This window comes from Oncorhynchus gorbuscha, linkage group LG12 (genome assembly GCF_021184085.1).
Source record: "Oncorhynchus gorbuscha isolate QuinsamMale2020 ecotype Even-year linkage group LG12, OgorEven_v1.0, whole genome shotgun sequence".
In the NCBI taxonomy this organism is placed as follows: domain Eukaryota; kingdom Metazoa; phylum Chordata; class Actinopteri; order Salmoniformes; family Salmonidae; genus Oncorhynchus; species Oncorhynchus gorbuscha.
Window position 1 is genome coordinate 55,213,754 of NC_060184.1, and position 25,167 is coordinate 55,238,920.

General features: G+C 45.7%; 1 protein-coding gene across 19 annotated transcripts in view; it reads right to left on the reverse strand.

The window, feature by feature from the left end:
- Positions 1–1,586: 1,586 nt before the first annotated feature.
- The window catches only part of svila (supervillin a), a 135,114-nt gene continuing 111,533 nt past the window's right edge, over positions 1,587–25,167 (reverse strand). For 10 of the 19 annotated variants that reach the window (XM_046292380.1, XM_046292368.1, XM_046292379.1 and 7 more), the window contains 26 exons: positions 24,813–24,945; positions 22,625–22,672; positions 21,884–21,961; positions 20,080–20,245; positions 19,530–19,625; positions 18,426–18,512; positions 18,000–18,183; positions 17,595–17,767; positions 15,738–15,893; positions 14,191–14,327; positions 12,612–12,759; positions 12,189–12,334; positions 11,749–11,924; positions 10,128–10,278; positions 9,671–9,873; positions 7,959–8,041; positions 7,048–7,202; positions 6,825–6,930; positions 5,883–6,090; positions 5,446–5,579; positions 5,085–5,240; positions 4,770–4,913; positions 4,417–4,538; positions 3,988–4,143; positions 3,576–3,596; positions 1,587–3,190 (listed from right to left, as the gene is read on the reverse strand). In XM_046292380.1, the coding sequence (XP_046148336.1) occupies positions 3,104–3,190; positions 3,576–3,596; positions 3,988–4,143; positions 4,417–4,538; positions 4,770–4,913; positions 5,085–5,240; positions 5,446–5,579; positions 5,883–6,090; positions 6,825–6,930; positions 7,048–7,202; positions 7,959–8,041; positions 9,671–9,873; positions 10,128–10,278; positions 11,749–11,924; positions 12,189–12,334; positions 12,612–12,759; positions 14,191–14,327; positions 15,738–15,893; positions 17,595–17,767; positions 18,000–18,183; positions 18,426–18,512; positions 19,530–19,625; positions 20,080–20,245; positions 21,884–21,961; positions 22,625–22,672; positions 24,813–24,945 (3,454 nt within the window). In that variant the 3' untranslated portion in view covers positions 1,587–3,103. The remainder of the gene's footprint in view (positions 3,191–3,575; positions 3,597–3,987; positions 4,144–4,416; positions 4,539–4,769; positions 4,914–5,084; positions 5,241–5,445; positions 5,580–5,882; positions 6,091–6,824; positions 6,931–7,047; positions 7,203–7,958; positions 8,042–9,670; positions 9,874–10,127; positions 10,279–11,748; positions 11,925–12,188; positions 12,335–12,611; positions 12,760–14,190; positions 14,328–15,737; positions 15,894–17,594; positions 17,768–17,999; positions 18,184–18,425; positions 18,513–19,529; positions 19,626–20,079; positions 20,246–21,883; positions 21,962–22,624; positions 22,673–24,812; positions 24,946–25,167) is intronic. The other 9 variants (XM_046292363.1, XM_046292366.1, XM_046292367.1 and 6 more) reach the window with 9 other exon arrangements.

The window sequence follows — 25,167 nt, forward strand, 5'->3', positions numbered from 1 at the left end:
CTTCCCCAATGCATAGTGCCAACAACACAGTTTGGTGGAGGAGGAATAATGGTCTGAGGCTGTTTTACATGGTTCTGGCTAGGCCCCTTAGTTCCAGTGAAGGGAAATCTTATCGCAACAGCGTACAATGACATTCTAGACAATTCTGTGCTTCCAACTTTGTGGCAACAGTTTGGGGAAGGCCCGTTCCTGTTTCAGCATGACAACATCCCCGTGCACAAAGAGGTCCATGCAGAAATGGTTTGTCGAGATCGGTGTGGAAGAACTTGACTGGCCTGCACAGAGCCCTGACCCCAACCCCATCAAACACCTTTGGGATGAATTGGAACTCCGACTGCAAGCCAGGCTTAATCGCCCATCATCAGTGTCCAACCTCACTAATGCGCTTGTGGCTGAATGGAATCAAGAACCCGCAGCAACGTTCCAACATTAATGAAAAGCCTTCCCAGAAGAGTAGAGGTTGTTATAGCAGCAAAGGGGGGAGCAACTCCATATTCATGCCCATGATTTTGTAATGAGATGTTCGACAAGCTGGTACTTTTGGTCATGTAGTGTATGTAGTCTGGAATAATAATATTTAATACAGAACCGCAACATCACAATAGGTAATTGAGGGTGTACTCCTCAGACCGCACTTTACTCAGTAACATCATTAGTTACATGGGCGAGCAAACTGATCACGACAAAAAGCGCAACATTTTCAGCACCCTGACTCAACAGCAACCCATGGATCCATCTGGGGGGGGGGGTTCAGTAACACCCTCTTCATTGTAGAGGTGACAGGAACAGAACTTAGTCTTTCAGCGCCCTCTGATGGAGGAAATGTGCAACATCCCCTTCAATAAAGCATATCAACATATACAGAACAGAAACAGACGCAACATGCACCAATTCCAAATATTTGACTTAGTTACAGTTACAGTTCATATAAGGAAATCAGTCAATTGAAGTAAAATATTTAGGCCCTAATCTATGGATTTCACATGACTGGGCAGGGTAGCAGTCATTGGTTTGGTGTGGGAGGGCATAGGCCCACCCACTGGGGAGCCAGGCTTAGCCAATCAAATTGAGTTTTGCACCACAAAAGGACTTTATTACAGACAGAAATACTCCAGTTCCATCAGCTGTCGAGGAGGCTGGCCTCAGATGATCCCGCAGTTGAAGAAGCCAGATGTGGAGGTCCTGGGCTGGCGTGGTTACACGTGGCCTGCAGTTGTGAGACCGATTGGATGTACTGCCAAATTCTCTAAAACTTTGTTGGAGGCTGCTTCTAGTAGGGAGCATTAAATGATCTGGCAACAGCTCTGGTGGACATTCCTGCAGTCAGCATGCCAATTACACACTCCTTCAAAACTTGAGACATCTGTGGCATTGTGTTGCATGACAAAACTGCACATTTTTAGAGTGTCCTTTTGTCCCCAGCACAAGTTCACCTTTGTAATGATCATGCGGTTTAATCAGCTTCTTGATATGCCACACCTGTCAGGCGGATGGATTATCTTGGTAAAATGAGAAATGCTCACTAACAGGGATTTAAACACATTTGTGCACAACATTTGAGAGAAATAAGCTTTTTGTGCAAATGGAACATTTGAGATATTTTATTTCAGCTCATGAAACATGGAACCAACACTTTACAAGTTGTGTTTATATTTTTCAACAGTATACATATCATACAGGTACTGGATATACACACACATAAACATACACGTTTTTTTTATCTGAGAGAACAACGGACTGGACTTACCAGTTTGATGCTGCATGTCATTTTCAGGGTTTAGGCACTGTATGGAAGCATGTGTCCCCCCCCCCCCAAATGGTACCCTATTTTGTGCACTACTTTTGACCAGGGCCCATAGGGTTCTCTACTCAAAAGCAGTGCATTATGAAAGGGAAACAGTTACCATTTTGGGACATCCATTTAGACAAAATGTCCCATTTCAGGTGATAAAGAGGCGAAACAACTCCGATTTACTTTAAGTGTTTATTTCGCCAATAATACTTTATATCACAAAGGGAGTCTTTATAACACAGACTACCGTCTTCCTGTATATAAAGTGTACGTTAAAGCAAGGCACTATACATTGTTGAATTCAAATAGAAAGATCCTTCTGCCTTTCTCTTTTTATTTCTGTCAATTCATGCCTGTTAAATATAACACTTTTCTTCAATCTGAGCACCTGACCGATGCAGGACATCCTCATAGCAACAACAGATACAACATAATGCACTAGATACAGGATTTCTTCAATAAAATGGCGACATGTACAGTCTCTGGGCGGAAGGAGCATTTACTGTCCTACTACTTAACATATGACAACAACATGAATAACACAAACATGTATTTAATTTCTTAGCTCACCGACTGAATACGCGAAAGGCTTTTTATTCCTGTTATATATGTCAATATAAATATACATTATTTTTGGAAAGAGAAAAACACACGAAAGAAACCGCTTACAGAAAGAGTCTGTTTGGAGTGTGTCGAGCAGAGTGGCTTTCCTGCTCCCAGAACAACTGACAGACCCTGTATGGTTGATACTGTAAAGGCATGGTCACACACACACTGTAGATTTAACAAGCCGGGTGCTGACATTACATAAACATCCACTCAAGACTCCCCACACACACACACACACACACACACACACACACACACACACACACACACACACACACACACACACACACACACACACACACACACACACACACACACACACACACACACACACACACACACACACACACACACACACACACACACACACACACACACAATCTCCAACAATACAAATTAAAGAAAAAGACAAGACTGCAAGAGGCTTGCACACCTTCGCTGATCTTTCACTCCCTCCACCCACTGCATCTCTCCTCCTTCCTTCCTCCCTCCCTCCATCGTAGAGAAGGGTACTCAGAAGAGCCTGTTTCCGAGCTCTCTCCAGTCCAGAAGTGAAGGCGTTCTTGGTCAACCTAAAGAGTTCTCAGTGGCGGGTCCTCGTTCCAATTCAGGCCAACGATGCACCTCAGCGACCGACCATCGCTTGCTGATGATGATGCTGCTGCTGCTGCTATCCGGTGGTCAAGCGTTCTGTCCAACGTACTAAAACAATCCTCTGGCTTTCTTCACATTCACCTGCTTCCAGCCTGGCAACAGCTCGTACTCATCCCTTGACATCTCCAGACCTTTCTGCGAACATTGTGAGCACACAATAAAGACTAAATCTACCAACCACCACAACAACTCCTATGTGAGATCACTTCAATGTGTGAGCTGCAAAAAAAAAAACCAAATCCATCATTCATAGGCCACACCATGATCAGTGATCCAGTTCATCACTCCAGCAGCTTCCTGTATTGAAAATCCACACAGCTATTACACTGCGAGTGGAAACCGACCAAACCATGCAAGAGTGGTTTCAGAGTGAGAGATTGTGTTGATCCACACACACAGTGAGGAGGGAGGTGAGACAGAAAGCAACACACAGGATTATGGGTGATCTAGTCCGTCAGTCAAAGTGAGGATGCTGTGTACGTGTCTGGGGCCAGCTGTGCTCTCAATTTAAAGAACTCACCTTCCCATAAGCCCCTACACCCTGGAAGGTGAAGTGAAGAGTTAAACACATGATGATGATGATGATAATAATAATAAGTAATAATAATAATAATAATAGAGAGAGCCAGAGGACAGAGAGAGAGGAAGGAGGACACATTTACATAGACAAAGTTAAAGACTGAAAAAAAGTTGGACTTTTATGGATTTTAGAGAGGTCCGTTTCAGACTAGTTTCCCTTCACTACCATTGCACAATGCTCCATTGTGGTCCATCGTCACGCACACATTGGAGAGGCTTCATTATTGTCCGCAAACTACACAGAACCACAGACTAAGTGGACATATAACATGACAGAGCCAAGGCACACCTAGAGAGAGAGAGCCGTCATAATTCTCCAGGGAGTTGGCGGTAGGTGGTGGGAGTGGCCTCACCTCAAAGTCATCATTGTCTAGGTAGATCTCCAGGCGTAAGGGGTCCACTCCCTCGGGTAGGGGCCGCGCCAGCAGGTCTGCCAGGGGGTAGGTGGTCTTACACAGCCGTGCCAACACGTCCTCTACCAGGATGATTTGGTTACACACCTCCGCCTCCTGGGACACACAGCGATATGAATAGAAGGTCACGGTCAGTACACACACTTCCCAAATCAATCCCATTGGGGTTGGCAGTAGCCTCGAGGCAGGCCAGTACCCCGATGGTTGCCAGGTTCGAAACATAGGGGTGACCAGGGGACAGCCCTATGTCTGAAATAAGCCATCAACAGGAGGAGTTGGTGTCAATGTAGAATCTAGTTCTAATGTCCATTGAGGTTTATTTAAGGTGGGTGCAATAGGTATGGGATGGGCAACAGCCAGGTGACCTACCCTTTCAGTGATCTCAGCGATGTCCTCCCTGTGTTCCCAGCAGGGGAACATGTTGGTGAAGGTTAGAGGTTCAAGTCCCGCATGGATCAGATAGGACTTGGGAGGCTTCTTCTCATTCTTCTCTGTGTGTGTGTGTGGAGGGGGGGGTAATGGTTAGTATCAATAAAACAATTCCACATTTCCCCCCTCTAGAGGACATGCCTAGAGCCACTAAGCCAACAGTAACACTATCTTATAAGGGCTTATTTGCTTTCTTTCTGCATCTTGTCCACCTTTCTCCATTATGTTTTTTTGAAAATGTGTCCATTAAGCAGTGTAACTAACTACCACCTGACAGTTGTAGTGCCCAATACCTGTGCAGTACTGAAGCACCGTCTCCATGGCACACTTCCTGTCCGCGTCCCAGCGGATACGGGCAGAGCCGGGGCTCTCGCCATCCTGGGGCCACCAGCCCTGCCACAGGTACACCTCGTGGTGGTTGTCTACCAGGAACAGGCCTTCATGAAGAGGAAGTGATGTCAAAACAGGACTACAGGAAGTGACGCGGTGACGTACACACACGGACAGAGGTCAAACCTATGTGAATTGTAGCAGTACAGTCTCTAGTCATGCATTACCTGTGTGTGTGTGTGTGTGTGTGTGTGTGTGTGTGTGTGTGTGTGTGGTACCTGGTTGTGAGACATTGTAGAGGTCCTCCTGTAGGAAGGGCAGTGAGTTGACCGCCTCTGTTACTCTGGCTGGGTAGAAGACCTCCACAGCTACGAACTCTCCAGACGTGCTGCTCAGGTGGTAGAGACGAGGGGTGAAGTTGAACTTCCCTGGATCTGGGGGTCAAAAGTTCATCCAATCACAACACTTTCCCATTCTAGTAATGCTATTTCCATGAGAGAATATACAACAGTCAAATTATTACAGTCTACTACCAACGAGTACATTGCAATTACTCCATTGGAATTCTACATCGAAGACAGATTTATGAGTAAACAGAAGGAAGGCATAGGCTTTCCGGTGCACGCGATTCCCACTAACCTTGTATCATGCAGTCGTAGGCCTTCCTATCTCTCCTCCCCAGAGCCTCCCAGAATCCCGTAGGCTCCGTCCCCTCGTCACACTCATGGATGGTCACCCTGCTGCTGCTGTGGAGCCCCGCCTCCAATGGACACCTGCAGACACACAGGCACATGGACCTCTGCTACCATACTGTTCCAAACACTTCGGACACCATTCTGACCACCGACTCATACGGAACATTGTGAAACTTACTCAAATTGATCAGCAATAATACAATTCTATACACTTCGAAACATTCCTGATCAATAATAGCTGCCCTTATATTGAGCCCTTTAACATCTCATATTGGCAGGGGATGCCCTGACTCCGAAAATCAACTGGACAGCAAAATATCTAGGACATAAACACGTCTTCTTATGCCTGCTGCATCTAGTTATGAATGCGTCACCACTCACTGCTCTTTGATCTTGTTGGCGGTGGTGCTGCCCACGTCGCGGGTGTGGAGCGGAGCCTTGCAGCCGTGCCACAAGTACATGGTTGCCTTGGAGACACTGAGCAGTACCATAGAGGTGCGGGAGCGCAGGCTGCTGCAGTGACACGCTACCTCCAGCAGGTGGCCCTCCACAGGGACCTCACCGCGCACACAGTACAACCGCCAGTCATCTGATGGGGCAAGAGGGGTTAGAGGTCAGGTCAGACAGACAACATTTCTCTCTAGGATGAGAGAACAGCAGGAAACAAATGGGACATAAGTCATGCATTTGGAGAAAAACATGTTTTCCTGGGATCCATTGGTGTTCCACACCCAACATACTCTTTCAAACATATCAGACGCACACACACACACACACACACACACACACACACACACACACACACACACACACACACACACACACACACACACACACACACACACACACACACACACACACACACACACACACACACACACACACACACACACACACACACACACACACACACACACACACACACACACACACACACACACACACACACAGAGAGAGAGAAAGAAGAAAAGAGTTGGATGATGACAGGAGGAAGGAGGATAGTATTGATGAGAACGAGAGGTAAGGATGGTGAGAAAGTGGATGGTAAAAGATTTACCATCTTAATTTGACCCTGCTCATCACAGCAGGATTATAACAGAAAATGTTAATGATGTGGATTATATTGAATGGACATTTTTGCAGGGGTTTTAACACGTACTTCATTAGGGCAAATTTCAGGGGAAATTACAAACTTTAGAAGACTTTTTAAATCAATTGAATACACTCCAATTAGCATTTCCCAGCGCCGCAGGAAAATCCTGCGATAACCGGGATTAAATGATAGCAGATCTGTACGTAATAAGTATGGACAGTGGAGCTTACTCTGAGAGTTCTCCTCCTCCTCTTCTCTCTTCCCTGCATGGACCACCATCCCTCCATTAAAGCACTGCAGGAAACATGGAGGCTCTTTCCCCTGCTGCACCTGGACCTGTAGGAGCAGAGGAGTGGTTACGCACGTGTGCACACACACACACACACACACACACACACACACACACACACACACACACACACACACACACACACACACACACACACACAAAACCTGTGCTCCTCTCTCCTCGTCCAGTTCGACAGTCATCAGAGCGGACGTTCCCTTCTCGTTGACGGTAGAATTCCGTCCCTGCCAGAAGAAATAGGAACACTTCTCCTTCCCAGCTCCTGCACTCCTCACCGCATCCGGATTATGTCTCTTCCCAACTAAGGTCAGACAGACAGACAGACATGGATTCACAAAACGCCAATGAACAACTTCTCACATCATGAATAAACACCAGGGAGGACCCAATAAAACAGCTGTGACACTTCTGTCAAACTAATAAATGACGGGGTTTTGAGAAGAAGAAGAAAAAAAAAGAGTAAAAAACAAAGCAGGGAGTTTTTGCAGTATTTCCAGTCTGTCTGCCTGTATCGGTGTCCTATGTACGGAAATGTTATACCCCATTGCTGTAGTCAGCTATCCTCTTCTGCAGCCCATACATAGACACTCTGTGCAGAAGAAAAGTAGCTGTACTGCTGCTAACCAGTAGAACTCATCCCAGCTTCTCATCTCCCCTTCTGTCCTACTAGAAATGACATTAATGGATTGTTTGTTTGAAGTCTGAAAGAACATGGATTCCTACAGCGAGCGAGGCTTTGGAACAGCACTGTCGGTGACTATGAGTTTAGTTAATGGTTAATTATTACCCTAACGTAGGGTGGGGGGGTGGAAGAGAAGCAGGGAGGAAGGGGGACGGGGGCTCTCTTTACATGGTCTTCACATGGAGAAGACGGGTGTTTAAAATCAAGGAGGATATGTCCCTCTGCTACATAACGTAAAATCCCTACCTGCACTGCTTTAGGTGTGTCATCAGAGAGGGAATAAGCACGATGGAAAGAGGGACAACAGCAAAAGAGAGCATGCTCTATGGTGTGTGACAGTGTTGTGATGTCGCTGAACGGTGGCTCGAAACTAACCTGCGGTGCTCACCATGTACTTCCATTTCACCACGTAAGTGTCTTCCTCATGGAACTGTCCGATACTCTGCTTGGGCAGCCGGCTGTAGGATAGAAGATAAACTTTATTTCACAGTAAATAAATTGACAACAGAATTTCAGCATGCTTATAGGGAAGGACACTCAACAAGCACAGCACTTACACAAATGACTGATTGGCTGAGAGAAATTGATGATAAAAAGATTGTGGGGGCTGTCTTGTTAGATTTCAGTGCAGCTTTTGACATTATTGATCATAGTATGCTGCTGGAAAAACATATGTTATGGCTTTACACCCCCTGCTATAATGTGGATAAAGAGCTACATGTCTAACAGAACAGAGGGTGTTCTTTAATGAAAGCCTCTCAAATATAAACCAGCTAAAATCAGGAATTCCCCAGGGCAGCTGTTTAGGCCCCTTGCTTTTCTCAATTTGTACTAACGACATGCCACTGACTGAGTAAAGCCAGAGTGTCTATGTATGCGGATGACTCAACATTATACATGTCATCTACTACAGCGACTGAAATGACTGCAACACTCAAAGAGCTGCAGTTTCAGAGTGGGTGGCAAGGAATAAGTTAGTCCTAAATATTTCTAAAACTAAAAATTGTATTTGGAACAAAAACACTCAAACTCTAAACCTTAACTAAAACTTGTAATAAATAATGTGGAAATTGAGCACGTTGAGATGACTAAACTGCTTGGAGTAACCCTAGATTGTAAACCGTTACGGTCAAAACATTAACGCAGTAGTAGCCAAGATGGGGAGAAGTCTGTCTATAATAAAGCAATGCTCTGCCTTCTTAACAACATCATCAACAAGGCAGGTCCTACAGGGCCTAGTTTTGTTGCACCTGGACTACTGTTCAGTCGTGTCGTCAGGTGCCACAAAAAATAACTTAGGAAAATTGCAATTGGCTCAGAACGGCTGGCCCTTGGATGTACACAGAGAGCTAATATTAATAATTTGCATGCCAATCTCTCCTGGCTGAAAGTGGAGGAGAGATTGACTTCATCCCTACTTGTATTTAGGAGCGGTTGAATGCACCGAGCTGTCTGTCTAAACAACTGGCACACAGCTCGGACCCCCATGCATAAGACATGCCACAAGAGGTTTCTTCACAGTCCCCAAGTCCAGAACAGACTGTGGGAGGCACACAGTACTACATAGAGGCGTGACTACATGGAACTCTATTCCACATCAAGTAACTGATGCAAGCAGTAAAATTAGATCGGGAAAAAAAAACACCTTATGGAACAGCGGGGACTGTGAAGCAACAAACATTGGCACAGACACATGCATACAAACACACGATAACATACGCATTAGACAAACACATGGATTTAGTACTGTAAATGTGTGGTAGTGGTGGAGTAGGGGCCTGAGGGCACACAGTGTGTTTGGAAATCTGTGACTGTATGGCAATATCTTTTTAAATTGTGTAAACGGTCTTCAATTTGCTGGACCCAGGAAGCTGCTGCTTTGGCAGCAAATAATGGGGGTCCAGAATAAATACAAATACAGGAAAAATACACATTTCAGTGTATCACAACCCCACCACGACACACACATATTATGCATCCCAAATGGCATTGTATTCCCTATACAGTCCCTATAGGTCCTGGTCAAAAGTAGTGTACTATGTAGGGAATAGGGTGCCATTTGTATAGGGTGCTACACACCCACCCACCTGTAATCGAACTCCAGGATGTGCCATACGTCCACGGCAGTGGTGCTGATTTCAAAGTGCCTGCGGTCATCCCCCGCCACAGGGCCGTAGCCCCGACCCACGTCCACCCCATCCAGCACCGTGCGCACCGGGGTCTGGAGTAACGGCAGCATCAAGGACGCATCGTAGGACCGCGTCGTATTCTGTTCCGAGCTCGGTTGCTCCTGGAAGGGAGGGGAGAGCGACAAAACGGGTTGAGGAAGCCATCGGGACGGTGAGATGTGTGTGGTGGAGGAGAGGGAGTAGAGGGGGAGATGGGGAATGGGGTGTTAGAACAGAGTGAGGTTTTGTTCCCTGTTGTCTAATAGTGTATCATTTGGCAAGTCTTATAAGGAATTCTTGAGAAGCTGCAGGATAAACACTGAAGAGGAGATGAACAAAAAAACAAAACTATTAAAAAAACTATTTGGCGCTGTACCTTGTGTTCGTTGAGGTGTTCGTGGCCGTTTTTGGTCGTGCCTTTCTTCTTGGAGTCTGTCCAGTCCAGGAACTTCTCCTTGAATAGGGTGGTCTCGTTGTGTTGTGTCAACCTCCCAAATACAGCCCAGTCTGGACGACCCTGGCCTTTCCTGCACACCGCAGAGGGAGAGAGAGAGAGAGGGAGAGAGGAGAGAGAGAGGAGAGGGAGAGAGGAGAGAGAGAGGAGAGAGAGAGAGAGAGAGGAGAGGTAGAGAGGAGAGAGAGAGAGGAGAGGTAGAGAGGAGAGAGGAGAGGTAGAGAGGAGAGGTAGAGAGGAGAGAGAGAGGAGAGGTAGAGAGGAGAGGTAGAGAGGAGAGGTAGAGAGGAGAGGTAGAGAGAGGAGAGGTAGAGAGAGGAGAGGTAGAGAGAGAGAGAGAGGTAGAGAGAGAGAGAGGTAGAGGAGAGAGAGAGAGAGAGGTAGAGAGAGGAGAGGTAGAGAGAGAGAGGTAGAGAGAGAGAGAGGTAGAGAGGAGAGGTAGAGAGGAGAGGAGAGAGGAGAGAGAGAGGAGAGAGTAGAGAGAGAGGGAGAGGAGAGAGAGAGAGGAGGAGAGAGAGAGAGAGAGGAGAGAGGAGAGAGAGAGAGAGAGGAGAGGTAGAGAGAGGAGAGAGAGAGAGGTAGAGAGGAGGAGAGGTAGAGAGAGAGAGAGGTAGAGAGAGGAGGAGAGGTAGAGAGAGGAGAGGTAGAGAGGAGAGGGAGAGAGAGAGAGAGAGGAGAGGAGAGAGAGGTAGAGAGGAGAGGTAGAGAGGAGAGGTAGAGAGAGAGAGGAGAGGTAGAGAGAGAGAGGAGAGGTAGAGAGGAGAGGTAGAGAGGAGAGGTAGAGAGGAGAGGTAGAGAGGAGAGGAGAGGTAGAGAGGAGAGGTAGAGAGGAGAGGTAGAGAGGAGAGGGAGAGAGGAGAGGGAGAGAGGAGAGGTAGAGAGGAGAGGGAGAGAGGAGAGGTAGAGAGGAGAGGTAGAGAGGAGAGGTAGAGAGGAGAGGAGAGGTAGAGAGGTTTGGAGCCTTTTAGATTAGATTTTTACTAAACCTTTATTTTTCAAGGCAGGTCAGTTTAAAATGGTTTGCAATGACCATCTGGCAAGTCTGTTATTAAAGACACCTACAAAAAAAAAACTGTCCATGGGCATAGAGGCAGGTTGTTTAGAGTAGAGAGGAGTGATGACATCCTGCCCATGTACGGCTTGTGTTCTGCTGAGCCTGGCCTTCGAGTTGTTTACACATACTGTAGTGGAATACTTAGCTAGGCTCTCCATAGTAGGGAGGTACATGGCGTTATGGAGATGGCCCACCTGCGCTAACTGGAGCGGTTTTAATACGGACGGTTTGAAGTTAACCCGCAACTCAAGTAAAAGCCTAACCCTCACAGGGTCGTGGAATCACACTCTCAACCATACATGTAGAAATGGGTTAGATTACAGTAAGTGCAACCTACATAATCGGGATTTATTGTCAATACTGTGTATGTGAATCGGCTAGCTCACTGTACGGTTTGGCTTAGTGTGGTGTGTGTGTGTGTGTGTGTGTGTGTGTGTGTGTGTGTGTGTGTGTGTGTGTGTGTGAGAGACAGAATGTGTGTACCAGTACCTGGGTATGAGTGAGTTGCATTCTCCAGGGTCCAGGGGGTTGATGTCACAGCAGGTGTAGTCGAAGGTTCCGTTCCACAGGTGTTTAGCCAGCTGGAAGGCTACTTTCCTCTGGGCCAGAGTCACCTCCTTACCGTGCCAGACATACACCTCACTGCCAAAGTCCAACACCAACACCTGCAGGCCAGGGGGTCACAGAGAGGGGCAGTCAGCACCAGTACAATGATGTACTTTCACTTTCAGCTCAAAATGGGCATTTGAAAGTGAGGAACTCACCAGGTCAGAGTAGTGTACCTGTCACTGTCTAAATCTTGACTTAGGAGATACAGCAGTCTGATCAACCAGGTTTCTTTTTCCATCTCGGTCTTCACTTGATTGGAATCAGAATGAAAATCTATATCCTCATACCAAACAATGTTAGTAGTAGAAGTAATGTCTAACCTGTTTGGGGCTGAGCAGAGTGCATCGGGGAACCTTCCCCCAGAAATCGTCATCGGGGACCAGTTTGTCATCCACTAGGCGGTAGATGCAGTTGGTTTCTACGATGGCGCTCTCATACAGCTCATCCTCGTCTGGCGTCCCCGCGGCTACAGGAAGGACACAGGAAGTGGTAAAAACTGATGATGCTTTCAAGGAATAACTGGGAAACATTTGTGGGTAACATTTCAGTTGAGGGGACCCATAACACAAAATAAAATAAACTTGCCTACATAGCCATGAATGTATCAAGCAAAAAGAAGGGACCCCAAAACATGATTGATTGAAATATGTTTGCCAAACTAACCGACAGTTTGCCATATACTGGTAGCTGGTAGGTAAAATGTTAATTCCACAGTTATAACCCATTAACTACTTCATCCTTACACTGGTAGCTGGCCTGTCCGCCCAGAATCTTCCAAAACTCCTTGGCAGCATAGCTGTGTGTGTTGATGCCCTCCTCGATCAGCTCTACATAGTTGGCACGGCAACCCAGATCTCTCTTGGTCTGAACGAACTGGGCCAACTCAGCAGCCTGAGAAGGGAAGACAGAAACGAAGCAAATTGTTCATTCTCGGCCCAAATCAAGTTCTTGAAAGGGAACATCTCTTTTTTCCCACAAATATTTGTCTTAATATTTACATTTGAAATATATATTTTGACTGTTTAAGCATATGTTGCAGAACAGGGCTGAAAATATTTCAGAATATTAATGACGGCGATACTCAAATACATTTTTGCCTCTAAAAATAACAGATCAATACAAACATTTGTAAAATACGGAAAATTGTTCATTTGAAAATCCCCACTAAAAACATAATAAGCACTCTAATCAGATCTTTCAGCACTGACGGAGTGGTATACACAGTAGCAATTGAGTTATTCCTTGGTTGATTTGACTCTAAAACTTAATTAAAATGAAACATATTTGATATTTCAACCAAAATGCATATTCTATCAGGCAGATGGAGTTGACAGATCACGGTTGTGACCATGGCGAGTCCAATATCGTTTGTTTAAATCTATCAAAAGTAGAGAACTTTCCAGACCAGTGGTCTTGTTGGACTACATGTAATGAGGACATGAACAAGGGGTCCTTATGGTATAGCTGACCCTTTGCATTCCTGATTCATTTAGGATTTTAGACTCATCTCAGGACACATCTTTTAGGAATCACAGTTTTGGGAGAAATATTATTTAAAGTCAGAGGGATAATGCAAGAAACTACATATGATTATTTTTCAGTTAATATCCCATTACTTATTGGTAGAGTTTGAAATTGGAATATTTTTCGCCGGACAAGGGCATTTCCAGGCATATAAATTAATCATATTTTGAAAATTAAATGTAATTTTTAAGCTCAAATAATGCTACAAAATCATTTGTTTAAAAAATATATAAAATAAGAATGTCCCTGCCGCACAAGGATTTGATCTATTAAGAGTGAGGTGAAAAGATGTCATCTTAAAAAGAAAATCCTGAGATAAACCTCATACGCAAGTGTTGTGAACAAACCCCCATTGGGTTTTTATAGTCTGAATGATCTTTTTTTTGAGAGAGAATTTCAGAATCAGGTCAGTTTTCTTTCTGGCCAATCAGAGCTAAGAGTCTGTTTGAAACAATAGTTGTAGGTCTGCGTTTGTGTCTCAGTGAGATGCTTCCTGTTAGGGCAGCTGTTCTCCCCTCACACACATACCACTTCCTGTGTTGCTACGCCAACGCTACTTCCTCCCAAGGCCGGGTTTACTTCCTGCACGTGACTTGAAGCAGCACACGCCTAATATTTACAGACCTTTAAAGCCCACTGACAGGGTTACACGCGTTCATCTGAGCATACCTACACAACGCTAACACTGTGTGGACAACACTGCTTACAAGTACGTGTAACCTATGACAATGTGAGTGTATTTGATGCGTTTGTGATATGTATAGCTGCTGAACACAGCAACAAGATCAACAGACTTGCCTTAGCCTTCTCGATGACATTGGCGAACTCTCCAGTCCAGACAAAGCAGTGATGAGGAGTGATGAGCAGAAAGCAATCCCCGCTGTTCAGAGAGGACGCTCTGGGCTCCACTAGTCTGGTCTGGACGTGCCGTCGGCCTGGTTAATATATCAGACGGACACGGATAGATATGGTATATTAGTGGTTGTTTTGATTTGGAATGGTAGAGGCAGTTAAGAACACACTACTTTATACATGAAGACTGTGTCCATAACTGTTTATTGGATTTCGTTTGCCATGGGGTAGAGAGAGGTGACCTGGGTAACATGATTAAGCACCACAGCTGCATGAACGTGGTGTGGAGGCCTAAAGGAACCAAAATAACTAACTACAACAAACACGGTCTGTTTTTGAAATATCCTCTGAAAAGGAAAGGACTCCCTGGAAGAGCATCCTTCGTGGCTTTGGGTAGAAATGCCAATGAGGCCATTTTCCTCTGTGGACCTCGGCAGCACTAGGAAATGGGTTACTGTTGGGACAGATACTGTATGCCTTGTTGGGACAGATACTGTATGCCTTGTTGGGACAGATACTGTATGCCTTGTTGGGACAGATACTGTATGCCTTGTTGGGACAGATACTGTATGCCTTGTTGGGACAGATACTGTATGCCTTGTTGGGACAGATACTGTATGCCTGACCCACATGCAATAAGCAGCAAATAGGCACAATACACACAACCGTTTCTTCCTTCCCCAGACTAAAAAACTGCCAGAACAAAATAATAAGCTAATTTAGACGATTAGCGTGCCGCAGTCAGACAAAGGAAGCACAACCAATTCCCTACACAATGGGCTACTTTTAACCAGGGCCCGTAGGGCTCTGATGAAAAGTAGCGCACTACATTGGGAATGTTTTGTTGCTTACTGTTCTGGATGGCTAGCCTTAGCATGCTCGTTACAGGCTACAGTGCGATTCACGGAAGACGGAGGTCTTTCCTCGTCGGTCTATTCCAGGAGGCTGCTCTCTCACTATAGGGTCTAATCTAGGCCACCCGGCATCCCAAAACGGCACCCTACTTCCTACATAGTGCACTAGTCAAAAGTAGTGCACTACATAGGGAATAGGGAGCGATTTGAGACAACCCAAGAAATGGGTCTCCTTAATGTGACGGTGAGGTGAGAGAACGCGCTGCCTTCCTTCTTTGTGAAGGTAAACCATCATCAGTATGCTGCAGATAAATGAGTACTATTGGAAGCGCTTGTTGTGAAATACTGTCAGAGGGACTGTTATGCACAATGTATTTGGGATTCCAGCTTAGCGCTTAGCCTATTACACTGTTCCGTTTAGCATTGTTGATATGCATGTCTCTCCTAAGAACTACTAGCAGATGGTGGTGGGTGGTTAAAAGGTGAAAGCAGCATTCATGTCACCATCTAATCATCTCTTTGCAGAGGGGGGCAGGGGGTGTGTGTGTGCAGCCAACCACATTCTTTCCCTGGGTTTCTTATCATGACTGATCCCAGAGTTGACTTTTAGTGAGGCGAGAGGTCATCTGTCCGTCTCACCTTTGACCTGCATGAGCATGAGTTTCTTGTAGGGCACGGCGCTGTTGTTGGACATCTGCTCGGAGATGTTGACGCTCCGCAGGTTAACGCTGCTAAAATTCTCTTTACTGGCCAGTCCAGCCAGAGCCACCTCAGAGAATCCACTGTTCTTACACACTGGAACAGAGATGGACCCGTCGGTTAGAGGAGTTATACACAGAAGACATACACTGAGTGTACAAGACATTATGAACAGCTCTTTACATGACAAAGATTGGCCAGGTGAAAGCTATGATCCCTTATTGATGTCAACCAGTGTAGATGAAGGGGAGGGGACAGGTTAAAGCTATGATCCCTTATTGATGTCAACCAGTGCAGATGAAGGGGAGTGGACAGGTGAAAGCTATGATCCCTTATTGATGTCAACCAGTGCAGATGAAGTGGAGGGGACAGGTGAAAGAAGGATTGAGACATGAACTGTGTATGTGTGCCATTCAGAAGGCAAAATATTGAAGTTCCTTTGAACGGGTATGGCAGTGGGTACCAGGCGCACCGGTTTGAGTGTATCAAGAACAGCAACGCTGCCAGGTTTTTCCACACTCAACAGTCTCCCCGGTGTATCAAGAATTGTCTACCACCCAAAGGACATCTAGACATCTAACTGTGGGAAGCATTGGAGTGAAAACAGGCCAGCATGCCCTGACGAATTGAAGCTGTTCTGAGTAAAAAAAAACAGTTGCAGCTCAAACTTAGGAAGATGTTCCTAATGTTTTGTACACAGTGTAACACACACACACACACACACACACACACACACACACACACACACACACAGTGCCACCTCTGAGAAACCAGAGTTCTTATTCACTGGATTACAGAGAGACCGAGTAGGAGATATATAGATGCATCATATACACAGTAGACTTATAAACACACATATTGTACATTACACACAGAGACCAACTGCACACACACACACACACACACACACACACACACACACACACACACACACACACACACACACACACAATACAGCTGAAGACTTTATAAATACTCAAATGTAATGAGATTAAAGGCAACACAATACTCTCGACCCTGAAATAGAAGAGTGTTCCTAACGTTATTAGAACAAACCCCAGAACCTTTCAGGGCCCCCGGTCTCATGGCGTGTTTTTATTATTCTCCTATGAGATGGGAAGAGGAAGTTGCGAGTAACGAGTCTTTCAGTTTGTAGCTTCAGTGACGCGGTTATCCCCGACACAGCCCGCTGCAGAAGTTACCCTACTCACAATGGTAGAAAAACAACAGTCAACTTTTGAGGAGCGCTTTGAACAATACCAGGAAACAAGGCTGCGTACCGAGGCAAGGCTGCGTACCAAATGTCTATGGGCCCTGGTCAAAAGTAGTGCACTCCGGAGGGAATAGGGTGCCACTTGGGATCCAACCAATGAGTTTAAATGCAGGTCCCCTTTTACAGCTGCTATCCTAGGATTCATTGTGTTGAACGTATTTATAGGACAGAACTACAAGGCCTGATTTGAATCAGTTCAAGCATTGTAGTTTCGGGAGCAGTTAGGAATATAGACATTGAAAGTGTGCTCTGGAGAGCTGGCTGTCGTGGGAGGTAAAGGAGAACACTTTCCCATAGTGCTGTTGTGATAACGTGCGTGCCAGTCACGCATGTTGTAGAACAGCCTCCCATAGCACTACAAAGTCCACAAGCCACCTCTGCATAGCCTGGATTTAGCTTCATTTACAACCAAAACGCCAGGCTTCTTTTTTCCCCCTCATCTTCACAGACAGCTGAACCTCTTGCCAACCCTGCCCTCATTCCAGAACCACTAGCATGACCTAGGCTACGGGTTGTTGACTCACTCTTCTCCTCCTTCATCCTCTTGCTCTCCAGCAGGCCGATGTTGAGTCTCTGCTCCGTGTACTCTTGTCTGATGTCGTCTCTGGCCGCCAGCATCTTCAGTGGGTTCCTGGACGACTGGACGTTGCGCACAGGACGCACGGACCGCTTGTGCTGCACCATGGCGGAGGTCAGCCTAGGGAGGGGAAAGGAGAGAGGTCAGAGTTCAACAGGAAGCAGGTGCCGGGTTTTTACAGTGTTGACTAAACCCTGACCTCTGCACTGTGTGTGTGTGTGTGTGTGTGTGTGTGTGTGTGTGTGTGTGTGTGTGTGTGTGTGTGTGTGTGTGTGTGTGTGTGTGTGTGTGTGTGTGTGTGTGTGTGTGTGTGTGTGTGTGTGTGTGTGTGTGTGTGTGTGTGTGTGCTTACTTGGGCATCTGTGTACCACCGAAAATGTCGTCAAAGTCATCGTTGATGTCCACCTTGCTGTTCATGTTCAGGGGCATCTCAGCCACTTGGCGGTAGAACTTATCAAACATCTCATCATCCAAGTTCATGACCTCTTTGACCGTCTTCTCCGTCACCGTGATGGTGGACTCCCGCAGGCCGCCCACTGACGGGGACAACACGGAAGACGGGTTATCTCAGGCCTCGAAAGAGAGACAGTCGGTGCAAATTCGTGCTTCTCCCCCCTTGGCCCTAACTCTTTCACGTTTGCAGATCTGAAGGGTCTGGATAGGTATGAGCAGTGTAGAGGTGGAGCTTCCTTCATATTGCTTCCACCTTACAGACCAGCAATCATCACAGGGTTAGGGTCAAGGGGGAGGGGCACGTATACTAGAACTAAACACTGACCTTTACTGTTCAACTTGCCCAGGAAAGACTCCAGCTTATCCAACTTCCGGTCTGACTCCAAGTTCATGTCCGGTTTTGCCTCGATCTCTGCAAAGCAACATAATAGTACAGCAATTACTCTGAATGGCGAGTGACAGACGTCTACACTTAGTCACTGTCCCAAATGGCACCCCTAGTCCCTATATAGTGCACATCCTTTGACCAGAGTGTGCATTTAAATGAATTTAGAAGAGATCCATCCATAGAAAAATGTCAATCACATGCACCAGAAATGTGTCAACCTGGAAGTGTGTGTTGATTGCAATGAAGTGGAACTCTCTCATGCATAAATGGTTTTTAGTCAGTGAGGACAACCAAATACTATCCCAGGGTTTACATTCCATTAGACATTGGTTGCCAGACAGAATTACAACGATCAGTCACACCAATAATTACTGTCGCTATAGTGATTACACGCGCCGTTTAGAAGACGCACCATGCATACAGCAAAATCATTTTGAAAACACCTTCAGGTTGAGATATTTCCTTGATTTCTCAGAAAAGGAAAATCAAAGATGACTGATTATAGCCAGCTGTCAACATCGGGAAAAATGGATTACGTTTCGTAGGTCAGTCCTAAGTTAATTGGTACATAAAGTAGTTTTGTAGTGATGGGATAAAGTTAAGTGCTTATTGACTTTTCAATAACAAGGATGGGAGAAACAAGTCTCCTACAGATCTCGTTCATGGTGTTTACATTGGGACGGAATGTGTCTAATGACAGTTAAGGACACAACCCAGTCACAACCGTTTACCCCAAACGACACAACCCAGTCACAACCGCTTACCCCACACAGCAAGGTGACTCAGACCCTCCATGTCATGACTAGGGCCTAGTAAATTAATAAGGCGAGGCCTCACATGACGGAGAAAGAGAGACACAGCAGAGAGGAGAGAGAGGTTCTTGCAGAATTATGATTTATATCCCCTTCTCACTGTGAACTCGTTCAGCCCTCGTCAAGCGTCTAATAAACATGCCAAAAACTATCAATCTTCACCAATCGGATGCTTTTAAATGAATCGGTGCAAGTGAATGAGTGCACACAGCCAAATTGGGCTACTGACCTTCTAGAGGCTTGGAGATGGCAGGAGTGGTGTTCTTGGGTTTGGAGAGGAGAGACATGACAGGGCTGTTGATGAGAGCTGAAGGAGAAGCCAGACCTGAAACAGACACATAATATAAATGGGATGTTCCACTACGTGAAACAACAGATGAGACTGAGTAAATAAGGGAGTGACTGGGGACAGGAGACACGTCCGTCTGTCTGACGGGTACCGCACCTAATGTAGGTCATACTGCTAATTGGATTATAGGGGGTCCATTAAAGAACTTCCTGCACGAGTGAAAATAAATAAGAAAATGACTCATTTAAATGGTCATACAGCATTAACACCGGATAGGTGCAGTGAAATGTGTTTTACAACTCTGCCAGAGTGAAAAAAGGAACGGCAGGATTATATGGAATGGGTGTAACAGAAGTGGGAATTGACGCCGTAGACCACTTTCTATCTACTGGCTACACAAACCCCAGCTCTGCGGATGCGTGATCGTATATGCACGCATGTGTTTTGCCACGGGGGGGGGTGTATCATACAGCATTAGATGACCCCTGACCTTTCTTGACCATGCGTGCGGCCACGGTGAACTGCGTGGAGTCGTTGGCAGCCCCAAGGCCCTTGGACTTCCAGGCCTCCTCTCGGGCCACGATCAGCTGTTTCCTCTCCTGGATAGACATGTCTATACGGCGGCTCTGGGTCTCCTCTCCTCCTCCCATCCTCTGCTAGGAGAACACACACACACACACACACACCACACACACACACACACACACGAGGTTAGGGGGATGTGAAGCACGGGTTGTGTCCCAAATGGCTCCCTATTGTGCACTACTATTGATGGACCCTGGTCTAAAATAGTGCACTATAAAAGGGAATAGGGTGCCATTCAGTGAGGTGAAATGTTCAGAACTTTGAAGATGGTACTACACCACAACCCGCACAGATATGACTAACTAATAGATCATCTCCATTCCACTAACTGTAGCAAACCACCGAACAACATCAAACAACGCCCTTGGCTCAGAGTGGCCGACATACTCGCATGCCTCCACATTAAAATAAATGCCTGGTGTCTACTCTCGCAGATCCACCTTTAGAAAACGGCCTTCACCATCACATGAATGGACCGGTTTGACAGAGAGAAGTGAGAGAATGTAGATGGTGGATGGACGGCATGAATGCACAATACTCATTTACTGTTCATCTACTGTAGGAGAACCCAGTCAGCACAGAAGCATTATGGGAGATGGAAGACGTCACGGCCAGCACAACAAAGCATCACAGGCATGTCGAGCACACACACATTTTCACCTGTTAGAATAGTTTTTCAACCACACAAATGCTAACATACGCAAAAAGATAATTTACCATAAGTACACACACACACATCCTCAAACAAGGGTCCCCTAGACACCAATATTCTGTAGCCAACATCCAAGTTCTGTATCTGTCCATACACTACACCTACTGTATGTGTGACCGTGCACAGCAGTCCTTTGCGTATGACCGCAGGTCTACCTGAGAGTGTGTGTGTGTCACAAATAACACCCTATTCCCTACACAATGCACTACTTTTAACCATGGCCCCTCACTCTGGTCAAAAGCAGTGCACTACATAGGGAATAAGGTTGCCATTTGGGACGCAGCCTGTGACTGTTGACTACTGGAGTGGGTGAATGTGTCACCTTCCGTCTCCAGGGGTGCCTCTCATCCCTAGCCATAGAGGGACTGGTCACTGTGGACGTGGGGGGGGCTGAAGATGCTCGACATGGGGGGGCTGGTAGCCTTCATGTGACCGGGAAGATGGGAGGAGGAAAGGAAGAACAGAGGAAGGAAAGAAGAGGGGGTGAAATGAGAGGAAAGAGTGGAGGGCAGAGGATGCAGCCTAAAAAAAAATGTAAAAGAGCTAGCCAGAAGCCGCGCCAAGAGGTGTGACATTTCATCTCGCCATCACCATGACGCGTCAACATCACTACAACGCCTCCAGACGCACGGCTAGCAACTCTAGGAGCAAGAACAACTCTGGAGAGTCCTAGAACTCCAGGGTAGCGGATTTAACAGGAGAGTTGGAGCAGAAAACAGGCAGAGGCATTTTCTGGGAGAGGATACAGTGGATATAGTGAACATGCCTTCACAAAGGAGATGAGCTCACCATGGTAAGATACTGTATGCCTACAGGCGCATCATGATCTTTGGCATAGATACTTGGTAATAAGCACGTTATCGCAAACTAACACTATCTGCATGGAGGCTTTAACAGCTTAAGAGGACAACAACTGCTGCTCAGACCAGCAGGGAGCTAGGTTGGCTATGCAAGCAGGTACAGTATGAAGGCCATCACACCGGATGCATGGTCTCACCTGGCTGTACTGATCGACACTTAGATCCCCGTCAGGGAGATCAGGAGGAGGAGAGAAAGGGGTGGAAAAGACCGGCTCCTATTGAGGGAGGGACAGGGAAGACAGACAGGTTCCCACAGATGGACAGAAAGGACATAATCAACGACAGAGGGGAATAAACAGTAGATGGGGGGGAAAAAAGAAAAACAGTGATACCTCCAACCTTGTGTTTTACAGATGTGTAATTTGACAGTGGTTTGTAAAAATGGGAATCGCCGTCATTGCTTGCACGCACACCTTCATCCAACACATTCAAATGTCACGCAGTTTATACATTTGGGTTTAATGGCTGTATGGACAGGGAATACGGGTTTCAGCATGAAATCACCACTTGTCACACACACACACACGATGAGACAGCCTTGAGACTCGAAGCTACAGCATCAACCACAGTTAAGACACCCGATGAGTGGCAGGACTGAATTAGAGCAGGCCACTCACACCACGGTATTAAATAGAAAAACTGATTGGGTATATTTCCCCAAATTCCCAGGGTTTCAAGGAATCCCAGTTGGAAGAGTCCCGGATTCAGGCGGGAATAAGCAGGAAACCCAGGAATCCTCCAGCCGGGATTTCAGAGAAAAGACGAGAACTTTGAGAAGTTCCCGGAACGTTGCAACCCGTCACCCGTAAAAGCACCACTAGTAGTGTATAACAACGCCAGGGTGTGTGTTCGTGGGGAACCCAACACACCGGTCTTACCCAGAGCTGATCAGACACAGCCAACTCATCGATCATCATCCCTTCCTCCTATAGAAACACAGCAGGGAGAAAAGAAAAAAGGACAAGTGTTCTTTTCGGTAGACTAGGTTGTCATCCGCATGGCTGACCCAGAACGTCAACCGCTCTCCCTCCCTCACCCTCCTAAAACCGTCACTGATCTTTGGATTACGGAGAGGTTGAATTTGAAACGCACACTATATTCCAGCAGGTGTCATTCAAACAAAGTTTGTAGGATCAACCCCCCCCCCCACTTTCAGTCCCTGATGTTGCTTTTCTTAGCTGTACTTTAAAGCATTTTAAAGCAGTGACTCAGTGTAGCTCAAACTCTTAATAGGCACGGACCAATGACATTCCAGATTATAATCTCGTAAAAGAGGATGTTTCTCCCTAATCTCTCCAATTCCTACTGTACTGTAGGCTACAGTACATCTCCTTTGATCTCGGAAGGGAGGTGGTCTTGAGCTCACTGGCCAGGCTGAACGGGAGGATAAAACCATAAACATTTTTTTTTTTTTTAAAGAGCGAAAAACAAAAACATCCATCCTTCCTCTCGATTTCCTTTGAAGCACTAAACCTGGTCTGTTTTAGTTGATTCACTACTCGTTTCACTTCTATGCTTCGGTCTCAACTTTATACATTTAGTTTCTTCTGTGTTCTTCGTTTAATCTACAGAGGTAAAAGACCAGGGTGTGTAACCAATTCAGCATCTCAGAGTAAGCGATCTGATCTAGGATCAGCCCCCCCCGTCCATGTAATCTTATTCATTGTGATTTAAAAGGGAAAACTGATCCTACACTTCTACTTTGAGATACTTCATGGATACGGACGCAGGCATTAAAAACCTTCTTTTGGTTTCATAATTATTATTATTATTTTTTTTTAAACCATCCTTTAAGGGCGTAATGATTTGACAAGAGCAGTGTGCATTTCATTCTGGTTTGGTGTCGTCGCATGTGGAAAACCAGGAAATATTGTCATTCGGTTATCGTCAATAAAACACTCGTGTTATGACAAAAGCTGAGAAAACATGGATTGGTGAGCCAAAACATGGTTTGTCTGCTTGCATGGACGGAAAGGGGACAGATAAGGTTGTGAATAGCTCTAAAAATAAAAAAAGACAGGTATGTGGAAAAGAATCACCAACCCCCACCCTTTAAAAACACTCACATAACATAACTACAGTGCGCATGCAGAGATTGAAATAAAGGTTTATTTTAGATGGAAAAAAACACATGCAAAACAAAGACAAAATAGACAGAGTAGGAGAAGTTATATAGAACATGCACTGATTACAGAAAGACGAGACACGCATGCAGGTCTGAAAGAAAACGGTAGACAAAACGAAAGGTTCAAAATGACAGAATTCGATTCATAAATGTGCAAAACGAGAAAGCACATGTCTGCCATATCAATGAATACATTTCCTTGATATCGCACAGGAAGTTCTCTTGGCTAGAAAACCTGATTTAGGGAAACTATGCCAACCTTACATATAGAAATCTGGTCTTCTAAGTACTACATTCACTTGGAAACAACGGTACAATGTCTACAGAATACACACGGTGACCTAGCAACTCAGACAACTTAGGTGTTAATACAGTAGTACATATACTATACCCAAGTAATCAACAATGACTATCATATTTGAGTGTAAGTGCAGTTGAAGATATGAAAGGTAATTCTGGTACAACGAATTGCCTCGGGAAGCTTATAAGTGTCATAAGTAGCATGCACTATAAGTGAAAGGACACACACACACACTATAGATGACAACATGCACAACACCTCTGTTTAGAGACACCCACAGCTGTGACTCAATATCCATTTTTTACAACCAGTTCATACTGAACTCGTCATTACACTTTATTTATGGGTCATTGACACAAATGAAAAGGTGTCTGAAGGTGATGAGGGAAGGAAGCACCAGACTCTGGACATAGGATTCATTTATTTAGACAAGCGTTTTTACAATAAGCCCTTTTGGATTTACGTGATTAGAAAAGTAGGCAACAAATGGTAATTTCCCCAAAATGATGGCTGTTTTTAAATCGCATCAGTGTCAGTCAAAAGGCTAAGCATGTGTTTGTGTAAAGTCTATAGCAGAGGTTATAGCTGTCTGACTGGAAGTGTGGATAAAGGACAGCATATACAGTAGTAGTCAGGTTACCTTCTTCTTGAAGCTCTGCTCCACCTCCCATAGCTGAGCGTGGCATTCTGACACGGCCACCTTCACCACGTCTTGCTTCTTATTAATCCTGTTCCTCCAGTCCTCCTCGCCACTCTTCTTCAATAGGGCCAGCCTGAGAGAGACAGACACAGCATGTACATATTGTACATCTCCGAAGTAAGCTTTGGCAATATGTACATTGTTACGTCATGCCAATAAAGCAAATTGAATTGACAGACAGAGACAGTGGCGGGCACACAGGGCCACACCCACACACACAGGGCCACACACACAGGGCCACACACACACACACGGGGCACACACACACACACGGGCCACACAGAGGGCCACACAC